Source organism: Ambystoma mexicanum, chromosome 10 (genome assembly GCF_040938575.1).
Source record: "Ambystoma mexicanum isolate Mex_15411 chromosome 10, UKY_AmexF1_1, whole genome shotgun sequence".
Lineage (NCBI taxonomy): Eukaryota > Metazoa > Chordata > Amphibia > Caudata > Ambystomatidae > Ambystoma > Ambystoma mexicanum.
Genome location: NC_090932.1, coordinates 289,170,679 through 289,197,038, shown reverse-complemented (window position 1 = coordinate 289,197,038; position 26,360 = coordinate 289,170,679). Strand labels below are relative to the sequence as shown.

At 46.5% G+C, this 26,360-nt stretch overlaps 1 protein-coding gene across 3 annotated transcripts in view; it reads right to left on the bottom strand.

Moving 5' to 3' along the window:
* LOC138491357 (heparan-sulfate 6-O-sulfotransferase 1) overlaps positions 1-26,360 on the bottom strand; it is a 312,459-nt gene that overhangs the window by 44,696 nt on the left and 241,403 nt on the right. For 2 of the 3 annotated variants that reach the window (XM_069617852.1, XM_069617851.1), the window contains exon 3: positions 21,436-21,534. The exons of the other annotated variant lie outside the window; for it this stretch is intronic. In XM_069617852.1, the coding sequence (XP_069473953.1) occupies positions 21,436-21,534 (99 nt within the window). The remainder of the gene's footprint in view (positions 1-21,435; positions 21,535-26,360) is intronic. 3 annotated transcript variants of the gene reach the window in all.

Here is a 26,360-nt window from a genome sequence, read left to right as displayed (position 1 = left end):
CTAGAGCATTAACAGGCAGCGGGATAGTAGCCGCCGCAGTGGACGCCACAGTAAAGAGACTGCCCCAAAAGCTGTGCCCACTATGGGCTTGCGAGCTGGGTGGCGTGGGCTTAACAGCCAGGCCACGTCTGTTCCAGACAGCAGGCTGCAAGGGGCCTCAGACAGCAGTTACCGCTACAGCATCATGTTTTCTGTAGGTGGCAGGGCCAGTGAGACACCAGACCGATATTGTGTGGAAGGCATAGGCCGCATTAATTTTTTAATTCCCCAAAAAAAAAAAATTGACACGACCAAACATGAATCACATAAATTGTTTAAGTCATCAATCCTCACTTGAATGTGGGGGTGGGGTGGGGATTAGGGGGCCTAGTGGCTGGCGCCATCAAAATTCCCCACAGCCCCATGTTCCCAGGAACCGGCCAGGGCATAATAGGTGACCCCGGAAACCAACCAGACCCCCAGTTCCATTCCCCAGTTACCCGGACGGTTCAAGGAGTGCCTGGCATGGCACCTCACTGCTCTGTGACGTACCTCAGACCATAACCGAAGTTAGCAATACATCCCTCTTCCAGTGACCCCAATTGTTGATCCCGTAACTCAATTCAATGCAATGTAACCCACCTCTGCCTCCGACAGCCCCACTGCCCTGAAGGCCACCGACTTCTCCAAGTTAACTTTGAAGCCGGAAAGCTTACCATATTGCACCAGACTTTCCAACAGTGTGTAAGGGGGGGGAGGAAGAGTGAGAGGGGGGGGAACTGATCGCTCTGGTTCACTAATCTAAAGCAAGGCATTGTCTGCAAAAAGACTGGTTTTACACACTATTGCCCCCATCCAGACCCCCTTTATTCTTACGTCCTCCCTAACCGCCACTGCCCAGGGATCTATGACCAGTGGGGAGAGTGGGCAACCCTGTTGCGTGCCCTGTTGTACCAAGAAGGCCTGCACAGCGCTCCCATTAACCAGCACCCTAGCTGCGGGACTAGAATATAGGGCCGCCATCCACCCTGTCCATCTCAGGCTCCTTCCCATGGTCACAAGGACCTCCCCCATAAAGGACCAGCTCACCTGATCAAAGGCTTTTTCGGCTTTCAGGGCCAGCAGTAGAGCCACCCCCTTCCTTCACCCCCCTCTGCGCTGAGCACGAGCAGCGTCTTGCGCATAATGTCAGCCCCCTGCTTGTGCATCAAGAAATCTCCCTGATCTGGGTGAATCAGACATGAGAGGCAGGACTCCAGACGAGATGCAAGGAACCTGGCAAAGATTTTAGCATCAATATTTAGTGGAGCTATTGGTCTATATGGTGGTACAGCGAGTCTGGTCCTTCACCGGCTTTGGGATGACTGATCAAGGCCTGGAGGAAAATTGGTGGAATCGTGCCCGCCCCTACGACTGTGTTAAACTGTTTCACCAGCTACGCTGCTGTGTACATTGGTATGGTTTGTAAAAATCTGCTGTGACCCTGTTCTCCCTTGGTGTTTTCCCCACCCTTAATCTGTGGATCGCCCGGAGCACCTCTTCCTGCGTTACCTCCCCTTTGAGGACCTCCCTCTCTGCATCAGTCAGCCTGGGAAGCAGTCGTCTGCAAGATTAGGTCATCTCTGTGCTTCCGCTGGACTAGTGTAGAATCCTGGGAATACTATGCGAACCGAGCATAAATGTCATCACCTGTAATCCCCTTACTCCTGTCCGCGCCCTGCATTCCACCAACTCTCCTTTCTACCCTGCACCCCCTCACTGTTTGCCAGAAGCGTCCCCACCTGGTCACCCTGCTCGTGGTTTCTTTGCTTCGCGAACCCCATCTTTACCACCTCCCCTATCAGCACTATGTGGAGTTCCAGCCTCTTGTCCCTCACATCCCCCAGGAGTGTCCCCCTGTCAGCCCCCCTACCAAGAAGTTGCAATCTTAGTGCTTTCAATTCACCCCGAAGCCTGGCCTTGATCAACCCCCTTTCTCTTTTTTTCCCCCCTGCAATCCCTCAGCTACGAGGAGCCCCCGGAATGTGGTTTTGGCTGCCTCCCAGACCACTGTTACACCCCTCTCCCCGGTGTCATGGACTTCGAAATATGCCTTCATCTCATTCCCAAGTCCCGGAAGACCCTGTCCCTCAACATGGTGTCATCACACCTCAACGGAATTGCTGCATAGAGCTACTTATCTTCAATTACACCACTACCAACTCGTGGTCCGACCATGTGATTACCTCAACCGTGGGTGTTGCCACCCCGGCCTCCCTGTCCTGCGGAATCAGCAGCCAATCTATCCCAGTGTAGGTCTGATGTGGAGGCGAAAAGAACCTGCATCCTCCTGGACCCGTGAAGTGTCCCCTCCGAAATGACCATTTTAATAGCTCAATAAGTGATGGCACAAGTGACCGGAGCCGCCGAGCACTAGTGGCCTCTAAAAATGCATGATAGAGGGCTTGATGAAACTAATAGTGTGCAGTGTCTCCGGTAACGTGGTTTCATTTTGACAGCCCAACTACAACTTAGAACAATTATTCTATCTGTATTCAGTGCAGCACATGCCAATCTAGCTAGCTGTTTCACTGTACATCTCTGTAGGCAAGCATTACAATAGGTGTGAGTTTGTTAAAGGCACCCGAGCTGTTGCCGACAGCAGTACGAGAGGTGAAAACACTGATACGAGGGTGCGGAGGTCTTTTCAATAGAAGCTATAAAAAATGTTTTAAAAAAAGGAATTTCTCCTAAAACTCTGCAAGGAGAGGCGAAAGCTCTCTAGAAACGAGGAGCAGGATAGCACTCAAACCCCGATCGCATGACTGTCGCAGCCAGTTTATCCCGTCATCCAAATCCTGAAACGTTAGGAATCATGTGCTCCATGATTACAAAACTTTTAATGTTGGACGGTTATGAATGGTGATTCACAAATACAACAATAGCATCACAGACCTTACTGTCAATTATATCTGTGGTCATTCTTAAGTTTCCAAAATGCACTTTGATTTTATGCAAAGCAGGCTGAAAATCTCACTGGTGTTATTTATTCCATTTCTCATAGGGCGTGCAATAGTAATGTAGCAGGCTGCGTCTTGGAATAACAAACTTCTATTCGAAAATGTACAGTATGTGGTTATCCTAGGTTTTGATGATGTGCTTTGTTTGCTCAGTAGGGAAAAGTGCAATGCTCCCACATGCTGGAAGGGATCATTCGAAATAACTACATGTTTTAAAAGAGGAAGCTTACAATCTTGATAAAATTACCCTTTGAAGTCGGTGGCATGTAAGCCAAGCATAGGCCAAGGGCTGAGCAGCCCTCCAAATAATGTCGCAACTGCTAATTTGACTCACAAAAATTAGGCACATTGTCCCAGCAAAAAAAAAGAAAAAAAAAAAAAAAAAATAGTTGACAGCTAGGCTGTCTGCTGCTTGTTGCTACTGCACTGCTCTGTCGAGCTTTTCAGGCTTCAGCAGAAAATGCGATTGTGAGACGCTCTTCCATTGTGTTACCAGGACTGAAGCCGGCCGACCAAAAATTCATTTGAAACATCTTACCATTTTTGGTACTCAACGCAACTATTTCTGCTGTAACTTTAATGTTTTTAAAATTAATGTTGTACTTGCTGTCACTCAGAATACAAGTGCTGCTACCTTTTATTGGAGGCAATTAAAAATGCTATACTCTGCATTGAAGACTAGGTTTTTACTTCCTTGAGAAATACTTTCACTCACAAATTGCAAAAGCTACGAGCAACATACGGACACATTTTACTGGGGTTCATTTCCAATGCGCTTCTGGAGTACGTACGTGCCTGTAACCAGGGCACTAATCTAGTGCGATCTCTTACAGGGATTTAACTCTGTGCAGTGTGGGTCACACAGACATCTGCAGCAGGGGCACTAAGCAAAACATACTCTTGCTGGCGCACACAGAAGTAACTACCCAGATAACATCCCGAAAGGTGTGCGCTAGGCTGGCTAAGCTTGTGACCTCAAATAGGCTCTTTAAAGGCTTAGAGATTTGCGACATCAGGAAAGTAACACCCTCCTGTCCACCTAAAGCTCTGTAATGCCACACGACCCCTGGATGGCTTTAACGGGTTTATAAAGCTAACTTGAGACAGAGGGCAGATTGGGCCCAATGGGAAAAATCGGGACAATGCTTCGGGACAGGCGCGGCTGGAGGAGGGTGTGAGGAATGACTAACCAAAAATTATAGGTTCCTCAGAAGGAACGCAGGACAGAGACATTCATTCTCACGTAGCATTTCCTGTCAGGCTAGTGTATCGGAACAGTCAAGGGGGGGGGGGGGGGGGGGGCGGGCGGGTGATCGTGCAAAGCGATGGCTGCTGCAACCTGAAGTGGTGCGAGTTAAAACTTAGATTGACTTGATAATCGGACTGAAGTCCACAGATACGAAGGGGATGTAGTGGAGCTTGAGGAACTCCCACAACCTGTCAATCCCAACACAATTACTAGGGCCTTGTCCACGCAGCTGAGACTGAGACCAAGCGCAGAATGCATAGTGGGAGATCTGCAATCCGAGAACTAATATAAAGAAGCTGAAGTCCTCACAAGGTTCACAGCAATCAGTCCCAGAAATAGGGTAGAAGTAAAACTCCAGCTCATGGGTAAAATGTTGGAGTTGCACCTTGAGTCCAGCTAGAGAAAGCTTTAGCTCCGATTCTGCAACCTTTCGCTATTTAAAAAAAGGATATATATTATGTGCGAACCAACAGGTTCTACGGACACGTACCAGGCTTTCACACTTCGAATGCATTGTGGTTTCCAAGTCATTGCTACCACACACTCTGCAAGTTCTTGCCAATCTGAGTATGCCCCTCCTAACTCCAGGACTTCCAATGGATTCAGCAAAGTTACAATTGATTTTCATGCAATCCCATAGTATTTGGATATTCGGGATCCATACACAGAGGGGCAAACAAATGGGTTCACCAAGATGTTGAAGTTAATGACAACTATTGACCTCAGTTGCACAGTCAATTTGCTCTCCATTGAGAGCATTGATTTATTTTTTATTTTTAGACAATATTTTTAAATCTCAGTTCAGCTAAATGCCCTCAAAATTAACATGTGTGGACCAACTACAGGCTGTATGGTTATGTTCAACAGGATATAGATTGTGAGCAACAGCTATTTTAGCTAACAAGGAGTTTTCTGTACAGTGGGTAACTTTCCAATTATAATTAAGCCAACGTGAAATCAAAAGTGCTAATTTTACACATGTCAACATCTGCATAAAGATATGCAAACTAGTGCTGTGATACCTGCGGGTCTGGATGCTAACAGCAAATAAAATAAATACATAATTTAAGGTATTCTGCTAAATGCCTTTAAGCACTTACTTTACAGGAGCTCTAATTTCTTACCATGTTTATGTGCCCACATTTCTAAACCATAGGTCATAGTAGATAGACACCTTTTTTATTTGTACACAGTACCACATTCACATAATATCCCCCATGCTGAAGTGCAAAAGCTTTAAGAGCACAGAGTTGTTGATTTACCATTCATTTAATCTTTGTTGTGGTGTACAGTCTAGTCTGTTGTCAATAACTCCTCCCGCGCGAAAACCTCAACCATATTCCCATATAGTAACCACTGATGTCTATTATGATGTGGATGTTTATTTGGACAAGTAGTAAGTCTCTTGTTTTTGTTAGTGTTGACTTAGTCCGTTACTGTCAGAATATAAACTCAGTAGGTTAATGAGTCCTTGCAATCCTCTGGGAGTGCAATCCCTCAGGATAATGTCATCCGCGTACTACACCCTCCCCCCCACCCCCCAATACATTGCTCGTGTGTTCCCTAACTTTAGGGTATGCTTTATTAGAGGATCTAGCCGTAGGTGACTATTTGACAAAGAGCTGGCGCGATGGCTGGAGACTGAGACGATGAATGCACCATGACCATCGTAGGACCCGCTTGTGAGGCGACCCAGATGGAAGAGGACTGGCAGTGCTTGCCCTGGTCTAGGGCCCCCACGGATGGAGCACCCGCAAAGGACTTAGAAGCCCGCTCTGGCTGGCTGGCTCCAGATGCAGCATGCCCCTGTTACCCACCCGATGTAGAGGCCCTGGCCTTGAGCCAGTTGGACATGCCAATCCTTCATCGTGCGCTTGGAGAAACCACAGCAGATCTCGCAATCATCCTCCTTGTGCATCGGGTGAAGACAATACAGGCACTGGGAATGTTTTGTCCGTGACAACATTCCGCAAAGTGCAGCTGGTGCGGAGCTTGAAGAGGGAAGCCTAGTCCTCCTCCGACATAATCCAGTGCAGTGTAGGACTGAGGGCCTTCTGGAAACTTCCAAGAAGAACAAAACGATTTTGCCCTTGAGGGGCGATTAAGATGCCGAAAAACGTGTCCCTGTTAATTAGATGAGAAGATAGAGCACACTGGCTCGATTTCCTAGCCAAAAAGCACAAAAAACACAGAAATCTCAAAGAGCGAAACACAAGGACTCCCAACACTTGAACGTGCTGTAAAAATCTGAAGATGGCTGCCAGAGGGGAGGCTTAGTGAGAGGGCAGTCATTGGCTGGGGCAGTATGAACCATAGCTCAGTAATTTGTTTGTAGGAGAAAGACAGTTTATGAACGAAAGTTACATTTTTTTCCTTTTACTGAGGATTTCGGGCCTGACCGGGAATATTCATGAGCATGTGAATCCATGCCAGACCTCATGCTGGAGAAGGTAGGTGCCAATACGCACTCTTGTATGAGAGCCGTACGTTGTTATCTATTGGGTCCCTATACCCTTTAGATTTAACCTTACTCTCACTTAAAAAATAAAATGTTCCTCGGGAACTACTACACATGATCAGTGTTTTACACAAGAACACCAAAGTAGATCTCTCTGCACTGTGTCAAAGGCCTAAATGAAGTCAAAGGCAGCATGGATGGGCTGATGGCGAGTGACCCAGCAGAATGCGCAATAGTGACTATGGTCAATATATTAATCAACAGTGCTGGACATCTTGCAAAATAGTTACCCGGTCGAGAAACCCTCAATTCTCGGCTGGGATTCCAGCCTCCTCGTCCCCGGCGTGGGAGCCCCTCAGCCAATGAGGAAGCTCGAAGTGGAGCCATCCCGCTCCGATCCTCCCCACGGCTGAGAGGCTGCCTTCGCGTCCCCCCCCCCTGGGGACAAAAAGTAAGGTTTTTTTTTTGTTTTCCCTCCCCTTTCCTCCCTGCCCTCCCCACTTAACTTTTCTCCTTTGTCCTTGGCAGGGGACGATGTCAGCCTCCAGCCATGTGGCGACTGAGCCGGGATGGCCCCGCTCCGCGGCTCCCTATGGCTGGAGGCTTCCTTCGTCCCCCCACTGAGGACGCAGGTACGTTTTATTTCTCCTTTTTTCCCCCCTCCCGCCCTCCCAACCCCCTTACCTTACGGACTCAGTTTTCCCTTTCCCGGCAGCCGTTTTCTTGATTTTTATTTTATTTTATTTATTTTTTTCGGTCCCAAAACATTTTGGGACAGAAAGAAATGATTTTTAGTGCCCCGGTCATGCTTTGCTCAGGCCGATAACTATGGGCCCTGGGGTATTACCCAAGTCGGTAATGCCCCCGCCGCTCGGGTCATATTGCTCAAGTGCTAGCCTTTCAGTATGGTATGGTAATGTTTATTTGTATAGCGCCCATACAAAGGCAACTGTTTCAAAGCGCTCAAGGGGGGGGGAAGGAACAAGGGGAAAAACAAGTTGCTCAGAGCCCTTTAATTTGAGATCACGGTCTGCACAGGCAGATTAAGTGAATATTATACATTTAACAGTTGAAATACTGCAAATAGGCCTGTCAGCGATTGAGGATTTTTCAAATGCACATTGGGGCATGAAGACAAGGGAGAACAGACAAAACTATCTTCAGGCAGGGCTGGATACAGATCGAGCAAGTGCGGGAGGGTAAGGGAAGGGGACCAAGTGCGTCCAGTCAGAGCCTGGTGAAGTGCAGAGAGAATCTGTCAAGGTTTATTAGAAGTGCAGTGGGGGTGTAGGGCCTTGCGGCAAGTGCAGAAAGACTAGAAGTGGTGCCTGGGACCTGTGAGACTGAGGGACACCAGGCAGCCAGTCAAGCTGTATGAAGGAGGGAGAGAAGGAAGGGTAGGGAATGATAAACTGCCTCTTGCGTTTCCCTCCAAGCTGAAATCCCCATTGAACTGTGAATTGGACAAGTGTCTGCATCCTGACCTCGTAGCTCTCTGGTTTGAGGAATGTTAGGGGTGAAGGACTGGGTTCAAAGATATGCTTAAATATTTATAAAGTTAAAGATCGAATTTGTGGGGAATTGTTGATAACATAGCCAACAGACACGATTAAGGTCGGGTCCCCCATGAAAAGTGCATTTAACTCTGAACAAAGACCCTTTGAAATCTGAACTTTAGGCCTTTTGGAGCTGGGCCTACCACGAAGGAGGTCTGGCTGTCAATAAGTTGTTTATAACAGGTCCTGCAGAAGTAACCTTGAGGTCAAGCTTCCCAAAAAACTACATCAATCAATGAGCAAGGCCTTTGAAGCCAAGCAGAACAAAACGTTAAGATAAACATGGATAAACCAGAAGGCTGGTCACATGGTTTCGGGGAAATGGAAACCTACCTACTGAGGCCATGTTATGCCCTGCCATTGATTAAACATTGAATACAGTTTTTCCTTAAGAGGAGCAGCCTGTTCGATAGAGCCCAACCTGGGCTCAAATTAAACAAGAGAAAAAGCCCATTGTGATGCTGTAAAATCGAAATGTGTGATGTACATAGTTTAAGTTATGTGGAAAATTATGATTTATGCCATTTACATACACCCCAGCAATGGGAGAGTGAAAATAAATTATTTTAGTACAAAAGATGCATCATTTCAAATTGACAAGGATTTGTGAATCTATTCCCCTTCCTCAGCCTACATCATACATATCTCCCAACCTCTGGTCCCATCAGCAGCCAGTGGGCATGCTGGTGGAAGGTGAAGGGAACATGCTAGTCAATCCCGACTACGGGAATTATGACAAGGTTGCTGCGTCACTAACCCTAGAAAAGGCTGGGTTTGCATCAGAATGGGGCTTTTTGTGAATTATTCCAGGAGAGCTGCTGCTGGACTCTTGCGAGGACCAACTAGCTGAGGGGCCTCAATCCCTGCATTGGAGACAGTAGCTGGGACAGAGAAGCTAGCTGGGACCTCGACCAGGGGAGCAGAAGGAGTCTGGGTGCAGGAGAAAAGCAGAAAGCCTTGGACCAGACCTGTGCTGTCCTCAGAGGAGCCCTGCCGTTTTCCCTGTCCAAAGCCTCCCATGTAAGTGGATATCTCAAAGCCATAAATTGTGTGGTGAGCAACCTACCTATATCCCTTTCCTTTATGGGTAGAAGGGGGTGAAACTGGGTAGGCCCTTCGCAAGAATTTATTAAATCTTACTCAAACTTATTTCCCCATTAGAAAACCACCCCTCTGTTGAAATTGTGTTGGAGCAGCCATCCTTAAACCTTTCCATTAAAGTGGGGATGGGGACACTGTAGATCCTTAGCACATTATATTAAAGTAAATCAATGCATTCCCATTTAGAAAATCATGGGGTGAGGGTCGTTAGAATTTGAAACCAACAATAGCTCCTGCACAGTGCATTAGAGCTGTTATAGCCCATAAAGACCTGGTTGACGGTCTCTGAAATCCTGGACTTCCACAAAGAAAGGGGGAGTGTCCATCATCCCTAAAGGAGGTAATCCACAAAACACCACCTTTCAAGTCAGTGTGGAGGATGCAAAAGGGAAATTCCCCATTCCTTTTAAAATCAGAATTACAAAGTATTGCATTGCATCTGTTCCCATTTTTCTCTGACAGCAAGTTACCAAGTCCAGCCTTTTATTTTCAAGTGTGTTGAAAAACGATTTTCATCAGAGTTCTTTTCCCCCGCAACCTTGCCTTTTAAATAACAAGCCTAAAATAATCTCTCCCCCCCCCCATTTAATTCCTTTGCCAAACGGCACCTTTTTAAAATAAGGACCAACACTCTTTTTCCATTGTGCTCACACTCCTTGCCTTTCAATGAAAGGTTTTTTTTAATTGAGGCCTGGAGGGTGTGGGCTGCTGGGAGAAAAGTATGGTTTCAAATTAAGTTATTTCTGTGGTTCTTGTATGATATTGGGAACATTTTGTATTGGTTACATTGAAATTAAATCTGTGTAAGCTACTATCAAATGTTTAAAAAATTCAGCTGGGTTTTATCTAACAGAGTTATTGTGTGATCTTGGGTGTTGCCACATCATTGGTGGCTGATGTTAGCATAGTGTCAATATTAAATAAATACATATTTTTACTACACACCGGCCCGGTTCCTAGTCCGTTGGTAACAGCATTTGTTGGGGTTGGGTACGCCACCTTGCTTTGGGAGGGGAATGTAACTACCGAGGTTGAGGGACTGCATATCAAACGGCAAGAAAAGATCAAGTTACTTACCAACTGGTAACGTGCTTTCGACTGGATGTTCCTCCAACGTATTCCACATCTTTGACATGTAATGTCCACAGCTGTGCACTTCGGAAACTTTTTCAGCAGAGGGTGTCTTGCGTCAATGACGTTGGGTCGATGTCCCTCAAAGGCCTCCATCGAGGGTGACGGCACCGGATGTTATAAATAGGACGCATGGCGCCAGTAGCCTCAGTTTAAGTTTTTTCCCCTCAGAACGTGTGGTACTAGTCTCATGCCTGCTTGACTGTACATAGCCTTGTGGAAACGTAAGCTGCAAGCACATAGGAATTTCTCCAGAGGGGCAGGCTGGAAAGGCGATGTGGAATACTTTGGAGGAACATTCTGTCGAAAGAACGTTACCAGTTGGTAAGTAACTTGTTCTTCGAGTGGACTGTGTCCTCCAACTTATTCTACATCTTTGACAGACTCCCAAAGCAGTACCAGTAAATGGAGGGAAAAGAATTTAGAGTAGCCAATCTAAAGAACCGCCCTTCTAAAGGCCATATCCTGACCATGGATTGTATCCAGGGAGTAATGTTTAACAAAGGTGTGGATTGAAGCCCATGTGGCTGCATCACAAATATTCCTAATAGGAACCCCCCCCGCTGGAGGGCGGTGGAAGTAGACACGCCCCTAGTGGAATGAGCTTGCAACCCTTCAGGAGGGTCCTTACCCACCAATCAGTAACCATCCGTAATGGGGAGGATAATCCACCTGGACAAGGTCTGTTTGGTAACAGCCTGGCCCAATCGGTGTCCACCATATCCTACAAAGTTGATCGTCCACTCTGACCCCTGGACAACCTAGAAATGTAAAAGCTCAGAGCTCTCCTAGGATCCAACCGATGGAATCGCTCCTCTTCCTTAACAGGATGAGGGTAGAAAGTTGGAAGAACCACCTTCTGACTCAAATGAAATTAAGATACTACCTAAGGTAGAAAGGAAGGACCTACCCGCAGTACAACCCTGTCCTTGTGGAAGACAGGAAATGGTGGCTTAGACGATAGTGCCTGCAATTCACTCACTCTGCGAGCGGAAGTAACCGCAACCAAGAACAGTCTTAAAGGACACTAATCTCAAAGTATAAGAGTGCAAAGGTTCAAACGGAGCACCCATGAGAAATTTCAAAACCAAATTTAAATCCCAAACAGGCAACTGTAAAGGGGACGGTGGGAACACATTAGACAGCCCTTTAAGAAAAGCGAGAAATCAAAGCAAGAACATTCTTCAGACGAGCTTTTAAAGATAGACAGCACTGCCAGCTAATCCTTAATGGTACCCACTTGAAGGCCCTTGTGGGACAGAAAGTAAAAGGGGTCTTCTTAGAGCCATTTAAACGGCACAATAATGGTTTCTTTTAACCACACTTCTCTTAAACCAAGTTTAGGACTACCGATCCTACTGTACTTACCTCAGCCAAACCATGCTATGTGTTTTAGTCCATGCCTGCTTACATGTTGCAGTACAGTTTAAGCCACCATGAACCCTAAGCCACTTTCCTCTGCTATTTTTCAGGATTCTTTCCTTGACCGTTATTTGTTATTAAATCAATTGGGATTTTGAGAAAAATTCAAACTAACGCTTCAACTAAACTTATTCAGGCTGAACCAACACAGCTGCATCCTTGACGCTGGGAAACAACGGTAAAATATCGCTTTTCAGGCTCAACAATTTACAGCCATTTTCAAACAGTATAGCAACTTAAGTGCTTTATATAATGATTATTTTTGTTATTTATTCTTTTTGCATTTAGAAATTTCCAGACTAATGCATGGTGAAGATTTGATTATTTTCCAATAAACACGTGCAAGGTTCATTTAAAATGCTGGACCACACTTGCCAGCAACGACAGGTCTCTCTTGGGATAAACTGCTCCTGCTTTTTCTTTACCAACTATTGTGGTAAGAACCTTCTGTGTCCTCAGGAGTTTTAATTTAGTAGTCAACATTAATGCTATACTGAATTTAGAAAATCTACCTTTGTAGTTGAATACAGCCAGTACGCAATCTCTGAAAAAATTGTGTTTGCCTCCCTCACAGGGATTGCCCCCCCAAAAAAACTGCCCCGAGGAAGGCGTATTTTTGAAATCAAGGCCCCACTGGTGGTCTCGTTGAAACGTAACAGAGGTCAACAGCCAAGAAAAACGTTTGTTTGACAAACTTGAAATATAGTATCTCTGGACCTCGAAGCCAACTACTAATTGTCTTCCACGTAGGCAAACCTGATTTAGCAATTGAGACTCTGAATATTCAATCTGTACTAATAAGTTTATACATTGTTTTCTGTTCTATTGTCTTGTGTTGTCCAAACATGTAATGTTTTTGTTTAACACAGGTTGCTTCAGCAAAACCTTTTTCTTAAACTAGAATAACCTTTTTTTGGATTTTATTGGTTTACACTCCGTTTTGTTTTCAACTTTCATTAGCAACCTACTGCTTTCAAATTATTTGTATTATTCAACACAAGTTTGTTCACTCTTCACCATGAAATAAAACATGTTTTTTTCTTCCCTTTTCTCCTTTCCAGCTGACTGTTCATTTTAACTACAAACTAACAATCGAGATATCCGATACTCAACACAAAAACTAAATTGAATTTATTTCATCAATTGGGCAAAATAATATTTTTGTCAGCAGTCTTTTGGAAACCAAATGTATGTATCCAGAAAGTAAGAAAGACAAAGCCATAGGAATGGAGCACTGAAAAAGATCAACATTGTGACCTCTGCACCAGTCGCAGAATTTACGGCAACAGTACAGGGATTTTGTTGCAGGCTGTTAGGGAGAATTCTCATAAACGGCTAATTTCCCTTACCTATTGAGTCCCTCTTTGCTTGATTCCTAGAATTTATTTTTTTCACCTGGTAAGAGTGTGAGCCTTCCCCCCCCCCCACTCTTACATGCGTTTTGCTGTGTGTGTTTTTACCAATTGTGTGATCTCGAACCCTGGAGTCTCACCTACTCCATGAGCACCATTTTTGTGTGCGTTACACAGCACCCTCAGTGCAGTAACACAGGGTTGTCTTTTAGACTTCCCTCCGACTCTATTCTTCTGGGACTGACTACTGTCTCCCAGAAAAATGTAAAGTTGCCATTAACTTTATGTAGTCTCTTTAAACTACAGACCCAGTACACCCCATCATACATGGAATATTGGAAAGGGTTAATTCTTATCCTTTTTTGTCTGTCTCTTGGAGCATTGTTTAATCCCTTTACATTAAGACTTGGCTGGTGGCAGTGGTAACTACCTGAACTTTTCTACTGCGGTTATTATAGAACCATGGTATTGTTTTAGGCTATTATATTGGCCTCGAACATAAACCCGCTTGACCAAATATATTTTATTTTGACTCCGGCTGGGTTTAGTCACCATTTCTTTTTGTAAGTCTTTCTCGTGTTCTTGTCTGCTTGCCAAACCGGGGACGATTCCTTTGTTAGTTGTCTTTTTGCAGGCTTCTGCACAGAAGCCCTCCTTAAGGCGCCTGAAAGTCTGGGTAGGCAGGATGTGAGGGAGGGGACTTCGGACCCCTGCCATGTGTTCCCTTGGTAACCCAAGTCACACTATTGTCTGATTGGATAAGGGGACTGGCCTTGCCAGGCCAGCCACCCCACTTGTGTGAATGACAGCCAGGGACAACCTACAATGACTGAACCGCCCGGTGAAGCCCTGCTGCAGGTCCGAATCTCCAGAATCCGACAACAGAGAAGATCCTCCAGGAAACTTCTTCCCTTGAGCTGGTGGGACCATCCAGCTTGCTTACACTGCAAGCCAGGATACCTCCTCTGGTCGAATTTGCTGTACAGAGCTACAGTGGGCCGGATAGCCAGGAAGGTCGGACCCTGCATGGGTTTTAAGGAGCGCACCTTTTATTAATTGCTTTGCTGCTTGTTTGTTTGTTCCCTGGCAGGACCCTCCAGTCTTCCTACTTCTCGTCAGTCCGACAGTCGCTTCATGAACCGTGAGCCTGCAGGAACTACCAGGAACGTCTGCCTCAGCTAAAGCTTCCTCTCTGTTTTAAGGTACTCTGCAAACCTGGTTGCTCGTTTCGTTCAGCCACGGGGAAAGTGTGAAATCTTTCTCCAATCCGAGGACTTGTCCTTCTCTTCTTTTTAACCTAATTTTTCTACCAACCAACCTCGTCCAGAAACCATGCCACAAACTTTACCGCAAACTACCCTGAACTGTGTTATCTTGAGCAAAAGACTTGACCAATTGACTTTGGCCCCAAGCCTTTTCTATCTGATCTCCTCACTGAAGTTCCTCTTGTTCAACTGCCCTGAGTACTTACATTTTGGTTTGATCTAATTTCTAATAACTTTTGTCTTTCCCTTCCTTTTAAATTGCTGGAGTGCCATTTTGCTCCCACTTCATTTTGTGAGATTAACTGGTCTGGGATTTAAGGGAATTGGTGTGCTGTATCGAGGGTGTGATTTTTAAACTGCTGATAATGGTGAAATGTTATACAACTGAAGAGTGAAATAAATGTATATTCTTTTACTTGAAAACCTTGAGTCAGTGTTTGCATGAATCATAGTAATTGCTGTCCTTTATGTAACTATTTGATACTGCACACTTACTCTTCAGAAGTCTGGCTGCTCCGCTACAGCTACCACTTTAACAGTATAGTACAGGCTTGTACCAAAGGTGAATTTGTACTGTCAATTGTAGTCTTAATTGTGTGTGGTGTTCCCAAAAGGGTACTGCATATAATTCTGCCTAACACAGGCCGCCTGGCCGAAAGCAACCCCTCCATCACGTCATCCGGGAGGTCCCATTCCTATACCGCAACCTTTCATTTACCAAGCATGAAGGTTGAGTCTTGACCTCTGGATGGAGAACCTGACCGCCCCCCCCCCCACCCTCTCGCGAGAGCAGATCCCCTCAGTAGGGAAGACGGCGTGGAGGGAAGATGGACATTTCTAGAGGGTCCGGGTACCACGCTCTTCTGCCCCAATCTGGAGCAATGAGGATTATGTGGGGAACCAAACCTCCGTAACACTTGAGGAATGACGGGGACTGGAGGAAAAGCGTACAGCAGTGGGAATGACCAATCCACTACAAACGCGTCTAAGGCTCCTCTCGGAGGAAATTCCCTTGAGCAGAATCTCTTGCACCTCTGGTTGACACTAGTGGCGAAGAGATCCACTTGCGGGGTTCCCCAAAGGGCAAAGATCTCCAGAAGGACTTCCTGAGCCAACTCCCACTCGTGAGCGATCGGGCTCTGCCTGCTCAGAGTGTCCGCCGCCGCATTGTCGTCTCCGGCCAGATGAGCTGCCGAGATCGAAATTCCCTGCTGGATGGCCTAGAGCTGCATTGCCTCTCTGCACAACGGAAGTGACCCTATCCACCCACCCCTTTTTTTGTTGAGGTAATGCATAGCCACTGTGTTGTCAGTCATGATCAGGACACTCTTCCCCCGTACAGACGGCAGAAAAGCCTACAGGGCTAGCCTGATGGCCCTCAGCTCTAACAGGTTGATGTGGAGTTTGGACTCCGGAGACTAACGACTGCTGGCGGTCAAGTCGTTGGCATGAGCGCCCCATCCTGTGAGGGAAGCATCCGTCACTACAGTCACTTCCAGCCACGGTTGACAAAACAATCCTCCCCCACGCCCCTCATCAGGTTCCCTTCGTTGGCCCACCACAGAAGATCATGGGAGGCCGAGAGTGTAATCTGAACGGGAACCTACATCTTGCCTGAGAACTGCGACCACTGCATGTTGAGGACCCATTGCAGGGATCTCATCCACAGCCTGGCCTCTGGCACTGGAAAAATGCAGGATGCCATGAGGCCGAGCAACCTTGAGAATTGGAAAGCCGGGAGACTCTGGGCATGTTGAAACTTGTCCACCATCTCCACAATGTGATGAGCCCTCACCTTGGGAGGTGAGCACTTCCAAGGACGTGTCTAAAACAGCCTCGATGTACTGGAGCCGTTGGGAAGGTGTCCGATGCGACTTCTTGAAATTCAGAGAGAAGCCCAGACTGAAGGGTGCAGCAGGTGAGACCGAGGTAATCCAACGCTTGCTCGGGAGAGCGTGCCCGGATCAGCCAGTCGTCCAGGTAGGGGTAGACGCGAATTCCCCCTCACTCTCGCCTGAGGTACGCTACCACCACCATGAGCTTGGTGAAGACCCTCGGGCGGAGGTCAATCTGAGCGGCAGGACCCGAAACTGAAAGTGCGAGTCGCCAGCCGCAAACCTCAGTTACTTTCTGTGCTTGGGATGAATCGGCACATGAAAGTAAGCATCCTGTAGGTCCAGAGACACCAACCGATCCTGAAGTTGAAGGGCTTGGAGGACTAGAGAAAGAGTAACCATCTGGAACTTGTCCTTCCTGAGAAGTTTGTTCAACCAACGCAAGCCCATGATGGGTCTCAATCCCCAGTCTTTCTTTGGGATCAAAAAATAAGGGGAATACCATCACTCGTTCCTCTCCGCTACAGGCACCAGCTCTATAGCGCCTTTCTCCAGCAGGGTTAAGATTTCATGCGCAAGGAGCAGATCCGGAAGCTTCAAAGAGTTTCCCCGCTGGATTGTCGTGAGGCCGATGAAAAAAGGGAAGGCAGTTGCCGTGAGCTATGGTATCCAGAACCCATGCATCTGAAGTAATGGCTTGCCACTCTTCGAGATGCTGAGACAGTCTGCCCCCAACCGGCAAACCATGGGACATGGCCTCACGACGGCAGCGGCAGTGCCTGAAGGCAAAGAGGCAGCTGCCTGAGCGGCTTTGGCACCTCGATTTCCCCGACCACCACAGGTACTTTTTCGCTGGCTCCTTTGATTGGCAGCCTCTCGTTCTACCAAAGGAGTAGTGTAAAAAAAAAAAAAAAAAAAAAAAAAACTCTCCTCCACTGCTGTCCCCTAGTACAAGGCAGAGGTTGACGCACAGCTGCGCTTAAAGATTTAGCCGCAGCTTTCAGGGTCTGCAACTTCTCAAGGCTCTAGTCAGCCTTGCTGCCAAACAAATGTGCGCCATCAAAGGGCATGTTGAGAAGACGGACCTGCACATTCGAAGCAAAACCCCAGTAGTACTAGTAGAACGGTGCTCGCAGCCATGGATCGGCCAACACGGTCTGCCGTATCCAATCCCGATGGAAGGGATTTGCACATGGCATCCTTGCCGTCTTACATGAGAGCAAGGAACCCATCCCTTTCCTCCCCCTCGGGAATATGCTGAGCGCTAAAGAAACAGTGTTCCACAGAGTGTGAGAACCTTGCAGGAGGCACAAGTGGAGTTGGCAGATTTCAATGCCATGCTCCCTGCAGAAAATACCTTCTGAGCCCAAGCGTCGAAGCGCTTGCCGTCCCCATCAGGAGGGATGGTAGGGTACGCCGCCTGCCTCGAGGTGGCCGTAGCCGCCTGAACCACCAAACTCTAGAGTGGGGTAAATAGTAGCGGTCGCCAACGGAAGGGTGGTACTTTGTCAAAGATTTATTAACAGCCGGAAGAGATTTCAGGGACTGCCAAGCTGTAAGGTTAGATGAAACGGTAACACCAGGTCAGAGGATGGACCTTGATCTAAGACGTCCGTTAGATCATCCTGTACAAAGTCTTTAGGAGGGCTGGACCAGCCCAGATACTCCGAGACCCTAGCCATAAGCCTCCTGTATGAAGACTCCGCAGAAGTCCCAGGCGCAGGCCTACCAAATTCCACTTCCGGAGAAGTGTCCAACCCACTGCCATCATGAAGGGTTTGCCTCCACTCCTCCAATTGACTGTCTCTTTTAAAGAACTGGAGCCACATCAAGTTCACCAGGGTCCTCAAAATCAAACCTTTCTTCCTCTTCATGAATGTCATCCAGAGGGAGTTGACCTGGGGATAGAAGAGGGCCCGAGTCCAATACTGGCCTCACAGTAGCCTTCCTAGGAGGATCCACGAGATCCGGGTACTCCAATGGCAAATGGCAGGCAAAAATACCCGAGGGCGCTGAAGGCTTAGACGTCGAGTGTCAACAACCTCAGCATTGTGAGTGCCGAAGCCTTCGGCGTAGACCCTGGTGCGGACAGTACCGTGAGCTGATAAGACGGCAAAGAGTTGACGTCCGAGTTGGACGAATGTAGCACTGACCTAGTCGACGTCGGCTTCGAGCCCTTAGCAGGTGGCAGTGGTCTCGCTGGAGACGAGGACCAAGACCTGGAGGCACGTCTCTTGCGCCTGTCCCGAGTCTTGTCCGAACGGGACCTCGAAGGTTCCCGGTGCGAGTCGCGTCACGGACACGAGCCTGAAGGCGTGCAAGCAGCGGTACAAGACCGTTCCTTGCCGGCTTCGTTAGAAGGCACGATCGGAACAGTGCCCTGCGATTGAAATATCGCTAACATCTGCTCCTTAAAGGCAGCCCATTCCTCCGGAGTCGAGGACTTTGTCGGGCATGCCACTTTCCTCGAGGCACCATCCTCCAAGGAGGATGGTGACGGCACTTCCTAGAGTGCCGGGACGAGTAAGAAGAATGTCGGGAACCACTCTGGGACTGAGATCCCGGGCCACCTCCCGATGCAGAGAGTTGCCCCTCGAGTCGTCGGTGGAAACCCCCTTTGAAGATTTAGATTTTCGGGACTTACTAGGCTTAGAGCCCTTACCTGGAGCTTCCCCTTACGCTCCCACAAGGCCTTGGCAGTCAGCGACTGGCATTCTGACCAGTTATCAGTGTCGTGAGACTCACCCAAGCACCACAAAAAAATGCGATGCGGGTCGGTGATGAACATTTTCAACTTGCAGTCCCGGTAAGTCTTGAAGCCAGACCGCGGAGTCGAAGAAAAAGACATCTCAACGATGAAACATACGAGGCGCGCCGGGATTCACAAAGCAACATGTTGCGGAAAAAACGGAACTGAGGCTACGGGCGCCGTGCGTCCTATTTATAACATCCGGTGAGGTCGCCCTCGACAGAGCCCTTTGAGGGACATCGATCTGACGTCATCGACGCAGGACGCCCTCTGCTGAAAAAGTTTCTGAAGTGCACAGCTGTCAAAGATGTGGAACACGTACACAATCCATTCTAAATGATGCATTCCCCTCCCCCATTTGATTTAAAATAAATGCATTTGTGAAGCACATCATTGCGTGTCTCTTGTTACTCTGAACTCACATAACCTAAATGAAAAATACACAGGGCGCAGGCAAATGGCAGATTGATGAGGTCCAAATATTTTGCAAAGTTGGATTTAATCCTTAAGTAACTAGAAGCCAACGTCAGGTCTCTACATGCTTCCACCATGTTCTCCCTTATAGTTGTCTTTACATAATTTACTTTCGACTCTGGAAGACCTGGCTTTGTTCATCTGCTTAGGGCATAACCACATGTCCTGCTAATTCAGGTCAAAACATGCCTTTTTTACATGCGAGAAACTTGTAATCAACAGTGTATTCTTAGCTGTGCTAATGAGCTTCCACAATTGGCCTATGGCACTACCCTCTGGAATTTCGTGGCACGCCATGGCCCAATTCTGCAGCAGATGAATAAGAACTGAATGCACCGTTGGCAAATTCAGTATTTTTGGTAGGGACTAGGTGCCATCTTACGCATTTGATTGCTAAGCATAATTAGGAGCTTTGCACGTTATAGTATTTACTTGGTAAGCATTACTTATACCAAACATACGTACACCTACAAGTAGTTATTCCTTTGAACTCTAAAACTACCTTTTCTGTGCATCTTCAAGCAGGCTGGCTGGAAGTGTTGGAAGTATGTATTTTCGAACGTTTTATGTTGTACTCAAAGCTCTTCAAGCTCTTTAAATATTGTAATACCGGGACTCGTAGTCCAATCACTGCATACGAGTTTTGATTTTGTTAATTACTATAGTATTATAGGCTGTATTTTCCTTCAATTGAACCTTTTAGGATCCCAGATTGGCAGTCCTGGCAGGTGTTATTAGGTCATGCTATACAACGCTTTAGCTTGATCGGAGATCTATTGCGCAGGCATCTTATGTTGACTCTGCTTTGCCAGATGCTCCATGTAGCACATCGAGCATCAGAATGCTCTTTTCCATATTCTAATTGCACCATTCCATTTGTTCTTTGAGTGATGGTGCACCACACAGAAATGCATCCCAAAACTACACAGTAATTTACTCTCCACCAAGTCACCCATCTATGCATTACACAAGCAGGCCAGACCTATTGGTTTTGCCTTGGCATTTTTATTTTTTTTAAAACACATTTTGATGGCTCGCTAACAAACGAGAAGATTGGTTAACTTTGATCTTCTATAGCAAAAGTGAACACTTGAGAGGTGAATCTGACCGTTCAATGGCTAAAGTTATTCTGATATAAAGGGCCAGATACATGGAGCTTTTCAAAAGTTATGTGTGCTAAATATTATGTGGCAAGATTCAGACAAGAATAAAGTGAGGGTGTGGAGGGAGGGGGCAAAACCTAGAATTCCCAACCTCTAAACATGGACACTAACTTTGCTCTCTGTGCAACAGTCCTGCAAATTGGCAAGGCTAGAAGATCCAAATGGAAAGACTTCTAGACTTCATGATCACAAAATGTGGCCGCTCTTAGTGGAACTTACCATACCCACATCTTTTTCCATGCTCTGAAATTGGGTAAAATCCCACAATTAAGGGATGTAGCAGGGACTATGTAAAGGATAATGTGAAATCATGTACCCTTGTATTGCATTTCACAGTGGAAGCTTTTTCATATGGTCACACAAACTGGAGGTGGTTTGGTAGTCACAACCGCATGAGTTTAGTAACCCAGTCACTGCAAGCTACACAACATTGGGGAGCTTCAAACAGAGCAAAATACACTCAGGGCTGTGAGACATTCGAGAATAAAAAAAAAATAGTCTTTAAACACTAAAGTAATCCGGACTTCAAATTGAAAGTATAGCAATGATGTTAGAGAACCTCGGGGAGTTACATGCACATCCTGGTGTTTGTCTAATCTACATTTAGGATGTCATGTAACAAAAATGATACATTTCCACAAAATGGATGATGGGATACATTATGAACGCCATAGCCAAGGTGTCAAAGCACTACAATCTCACCCCAGTACGTTGTTGATCCTGCCGCTGTCCGAAGGTTCCGCCGCTGATGCTGTGGCTGCTGCATTACGCTCAGCTTGTTCCCTGCCTGGGTCATCCTCTCTGAGTGGGAGCAAAGGGTACTATTATTACTGCATGTGGGACCACAATGACAATACGAGACATAACATGCTCCTCTGCGCCCCCAAAATGCATAAGGGGACTTGCATGGAGATACCTTGCCAATAACCACTTCAACCCTGCAGTGTGAAATCAAGGACTAAAGGCAACTTCACTAAAAAAACAAAAAAGGGCCAGAGAGGAAACCCGGACTCCTTGCCACTAGACCCTGCATCCTCAACACTCCGACCCCCCCCCCCTCCCCACCACCACAATTACCTCCTGCCAGGATCAAGCTGGCCTCCACTGCTCAGACTTGTCTCCACTACTCAAGCTTGCTTTCTTATTCAGAGGAGTGGCAAGATCTCACACAATAGACCCTACATAACCCACACACCACCTCCCCATTAGAGGCATCCTCCATACTGGTTACGCTTGTAAAATATTAAACAGTTGACTCACGAGCACAGCCTGACCGTTATCGTACTTGTAACCTTTAAAACTTAGTAAATCATTTTGAAAAGGACATAAAACAAAAATGCCACAGCAAAACCAACAAGTAACAATTATATGGTGAGAATAGACCCAACGAAGTCAAGTTTGTTTAGGTAAAGTCTATATGCAACGTTCCCTTGGGGCTACAGGGGAGATGCACAGTAGTCGATAAAACAATGCCTCGTGGTGATGCAAACTAAGGGATACAGGGCTTCTGAGAGGGGATACACAATGAGAGCGAGAGATGCATTGGGGTGATGCAAAGTAAGTGACAGAGGGACATCCAATTGACGTTCAGGGAAAGCTAGAGGCACTCCTGGGGAGATCGACAGCAGAGGCTAGCGCCCTTGAAGGGTAAAATGCACATTCCAGGAAGTGCCACCCATTTACCACAGCGTCAAAGCCTCCCCCGCTAGTGTTCTAGCCAGATAATCTGGCAAGGCAGTACATACCCTTGGTTGAGCCATAGTTCTAGATCCACCCTCAATTGAAAGTGTCATACCAGTACAGAACCTGCCTGTTGGTGGCTACATAAAAAGGTAAGTCTACCATCTCTAGGCCATCACCAGAGCCCATCATGGCTATTCAAACAACTGCAGATGTTGCGCCATGCACAGTCAATGCAACATCCCGCCTGCCCCCCCCCCCCCCGATCTGTCTTGCTGCATCACACACTCCTTTTGACCGATCTGGCTTACCTCTATTCTATTCCCTGAGGAGTGTTTTGATTAACTTCTGTGGGGCAAGAAATACTGTACAAGCAACCTAGTCTACCACAGAGCTGGATGCGGCATCCCTTTGCTCTCCTCATGCCTTCCATTTCTCCCGCTTCCTCTGAAGCAGGCATTGCATGGTTCAAATTTCTATACAAGGAATGCAACATCCATAAATAATAAGGGAGGTATTAAGCACAGTGTAATGTGGTTTCATCGAAATACATTAATATACAGGGATTTACTTTGTGGGGGTAAAAAAAAAAAAATCAGTACATGTAGAGGAGTTGGTGGTATGGAGAGGTGGGGTTGATATGAGGGGGGACCCTTCACCCCATTACCAGAAAAAAAAACCTAAATTACAAGAGGGCACACAAGGGGTAAAGATTTGCTGGAACAGATGCCACAATAATGGCTATTAAGCTCAATACAGGAGATGAATAGTAAAGTATAGAGCGCTTCCTAAGGTAAGGGGAAATCGGTATCCTTCAGAAAGACACAGTAAAGGAGAGAGGGCACCCCAGGGAAAGCATGTTTCAGTAGACCTAGCGCTTAATAGGAGTCCGAGCACATTAATAACTTTACTTTCGGAAGAGGCCTGCTCACCCCCTTACCCCCCTCACCATTACCTCCCCCCACATGGTCCCCTCCCTAACACAATTGGCTGTACCACCTACCTGCACTTAAAAAGTTCCAATGTTGATTGTCCTTAATCTATGCATGCCCACCCATGTATTGTCCCCTGTGAATTACTCCCCACCACAACCTGGTCAGAGGTCACTCAAATTCACCCCATTGTAGGAAGCTCCCAGCTTCCCGTCGATTTTGATTTCTTATTTATGTTCTTTTGTGATTGTAAGAGTATTGTTCCCCTGTTTATATAAATTATGCAAAAGCACAAATAAACTCGCCATAGTTACTATTTCCTCATTAGCCCTTCAATCCTTCGACTTCAAGTCTTCTGGGATGTCTGGAACCACTAGGTCTGAAGGCCAGCGCACAAGATTTACTTCACACAAAGACTGCTAATTTGATACTGGGTCCCGGAGCCACACTGCCCAGGTCCTACCCTAGTATTCTGTAATAAGGGCTTGGTTGACCAGAGTAGACCACTCTGGTACAGATGACATTCGCAGACTGGTTATACGTGACTTAACAGCCTTCGCTCTTGGACATTAGGGAGCAGACAGATCTGACTTTAAAGATGCTCCTACTAGGAATCTATGCATTTTTTGAACTTGTATTGTAGGAAGACCTGTCCAGAAGGATAGGATCGAATAAGGTCACCTCAAAGAGGTAAACCAAGGGCTAGAGAAAGCGACCCACGGCAGCAGGACTGTGCAGGGCAAAGAGGCCATTGGCATTCATAAGGACCAACATTTATTTAGGACCTCAGACAATCATTTATGTTTCCTCATGGCCATTTGGGAGGCCCATATTTGTTCATTTTTCCCCCATGCAATTTGCTCATTGGCGGGCAAGCAGCCAGCAGACCCACTGAGAACCGAGGCAGCATTAGGGTCAGAAGCCAGAGGTGCACCCGGGGAAACAGTCCACGAGCCACCACAGGGAAATTGTTGGTCAGGTGTACCTAGCAGAAGCGCAGACTTTCATCAGTGGGCACAGATGCCCCACTAGGACCATCTACAGCAAGATTGCCTGCAATGCACTCTTTCCTTGTTTGGCCGCACAAAGGCTGAGTGAGCATGAAGCAATTAGTCTGTGCTACCTGCGTTCCGCCTGCCAGGGCCCCAAATTAGCAAGTTCGTAATGCATGCCACCTGTTAGGGTAGGTTTTCAACAGTGGAATCCTGCAATCTGTCCACTTGACTTGCACTGTGGAAATGTTGATTCCGAATTGGACCTTTTGGCCCATTTCACCCAATGACCTCGGGCACGAGTATCAAAACTTGACCTTTGTGCAAAAGAATGGAGTACATTAATTTAGCAATACTTTTGCTGCTAAATAAGCAGTGGAGCAAACAGGTTAAGTCACCAATCTGTATCCTCTGAAAATATGTTCACCAAGGCTAATTATGGTGCAGACTTATTTTTACTATGTTTGCTAAGTGACAAAAGAAATGCAGTAAACATATGTTTATGTTAAGCAGAAAACCGCACAAAATAAAGCCCGATTCTTGTTTTGCCCTAGTGTAGATAATACAGACTGTCGCAAACTGTATTTGCGCCATTCTGTTCTGTCTAGGAATTTACCAAATGTATAGCACTAGTGCAAATGTTACATCTGCTCCCAGTTTGGAAACTTGGCCACTGCTTAAAGATGCGGTGGCCATAAAATAAAAATGACGTCTCCCTAGGAGCAGCTGTTAGATCGTGTTCGTCACCCCCTAGACCAAGCACGGCTGCTTCAAATGACTAAAATTATACACAATTATATCAAATGACAAAATTACAGAAAATTGAATTCTAAAATGAGTATGCTAACCCAAGGGGCTTGCAACGTAAACAGTGTTGGGTTTTCCTCCTGAGCGCAAACAGAAAAGCAATATTGTGCTGAAAGTATTAATTTGCAGGAGCTGGAATTCAGAAGAGGGAAAGATCACGCAATTCGACGTTACTCACTTGACCCACCTGGAAACACTGAAAGGCCACACCGGCCCTGGCTGGACTGAGTCCGGCATGGCCTTTTTCCGGACACGGGACCCGAATGTTACACTAAAGCCATTCGTTGAAAACGCAGGAACCCACTAAAAGATCACCAACATGATCCTCGGGTCTCTGCTCCACGTGCTGTACTCGCACCTGCAACTACCACATATAGGGACAAGTTTACTCGAAGAGTTTGAGGCTTAGATTGAACAGTCCGCACAAAGGCTGGAAAGAAAAACAGGAAGCGTAATCCTAGTATTAAAATATTATACATGCACACCTGCTGCAAGGTCCGATTATTTCAGGCAAATTCTCCAGTAAGTATAACAACAACTGGCTCTCAACTGGAATGCAGCTTTGGATTCGTAGAGAAGGAGGTTGGAAGGGAATTGGTTGCTGTTGGGTGTATATACCCTCCGCAACCAACTTGCCCGCACATGGGCTTTGATGGAGCACGCTTGTTTTTTTATCTTAGCTCTTCAGAGATACTCTTCTGGATGGACCTCAACAGATCCCAGTGTCATTCACTAATCTGCAGAGATCCACAAGGCTTCATCCTGTCCCAATCATCTTCAACCTCTAAGTGGAACCTATGGGCATATCCCTGTCAACACAGAGGTATGGATACAACAATATGCAGATTAAACGTAGCGTTACATAGATACAAATTCCCATCGACTCAAGCATTGTCCGTCCCTCTTGTCAAGCTTCACCTGAAGCGTGCAACCCAAAGACAGAATTCATTCTCCTAGGAAGCCCAACCAAGCATGCACAAGCTCAGAAATGGCTGAGACTTAAAACTTGATGTATTCATGCTTAAACACTGGGTGTTCATTTCTTAACTAGGTCATTGGGCTGCGACTGCCCAGTCAAACACAAATCGCCATGAAAAATCGAAAGCGAGTTACCAGCTTGTGCACTCTTCCACAAGTCAAGCCTTTCATTCCCACCAAGTTCCATAACAGTTGTCCAAGCCCTGGTCATTTCCTAGCTAAAGGCAATGCCTTACTA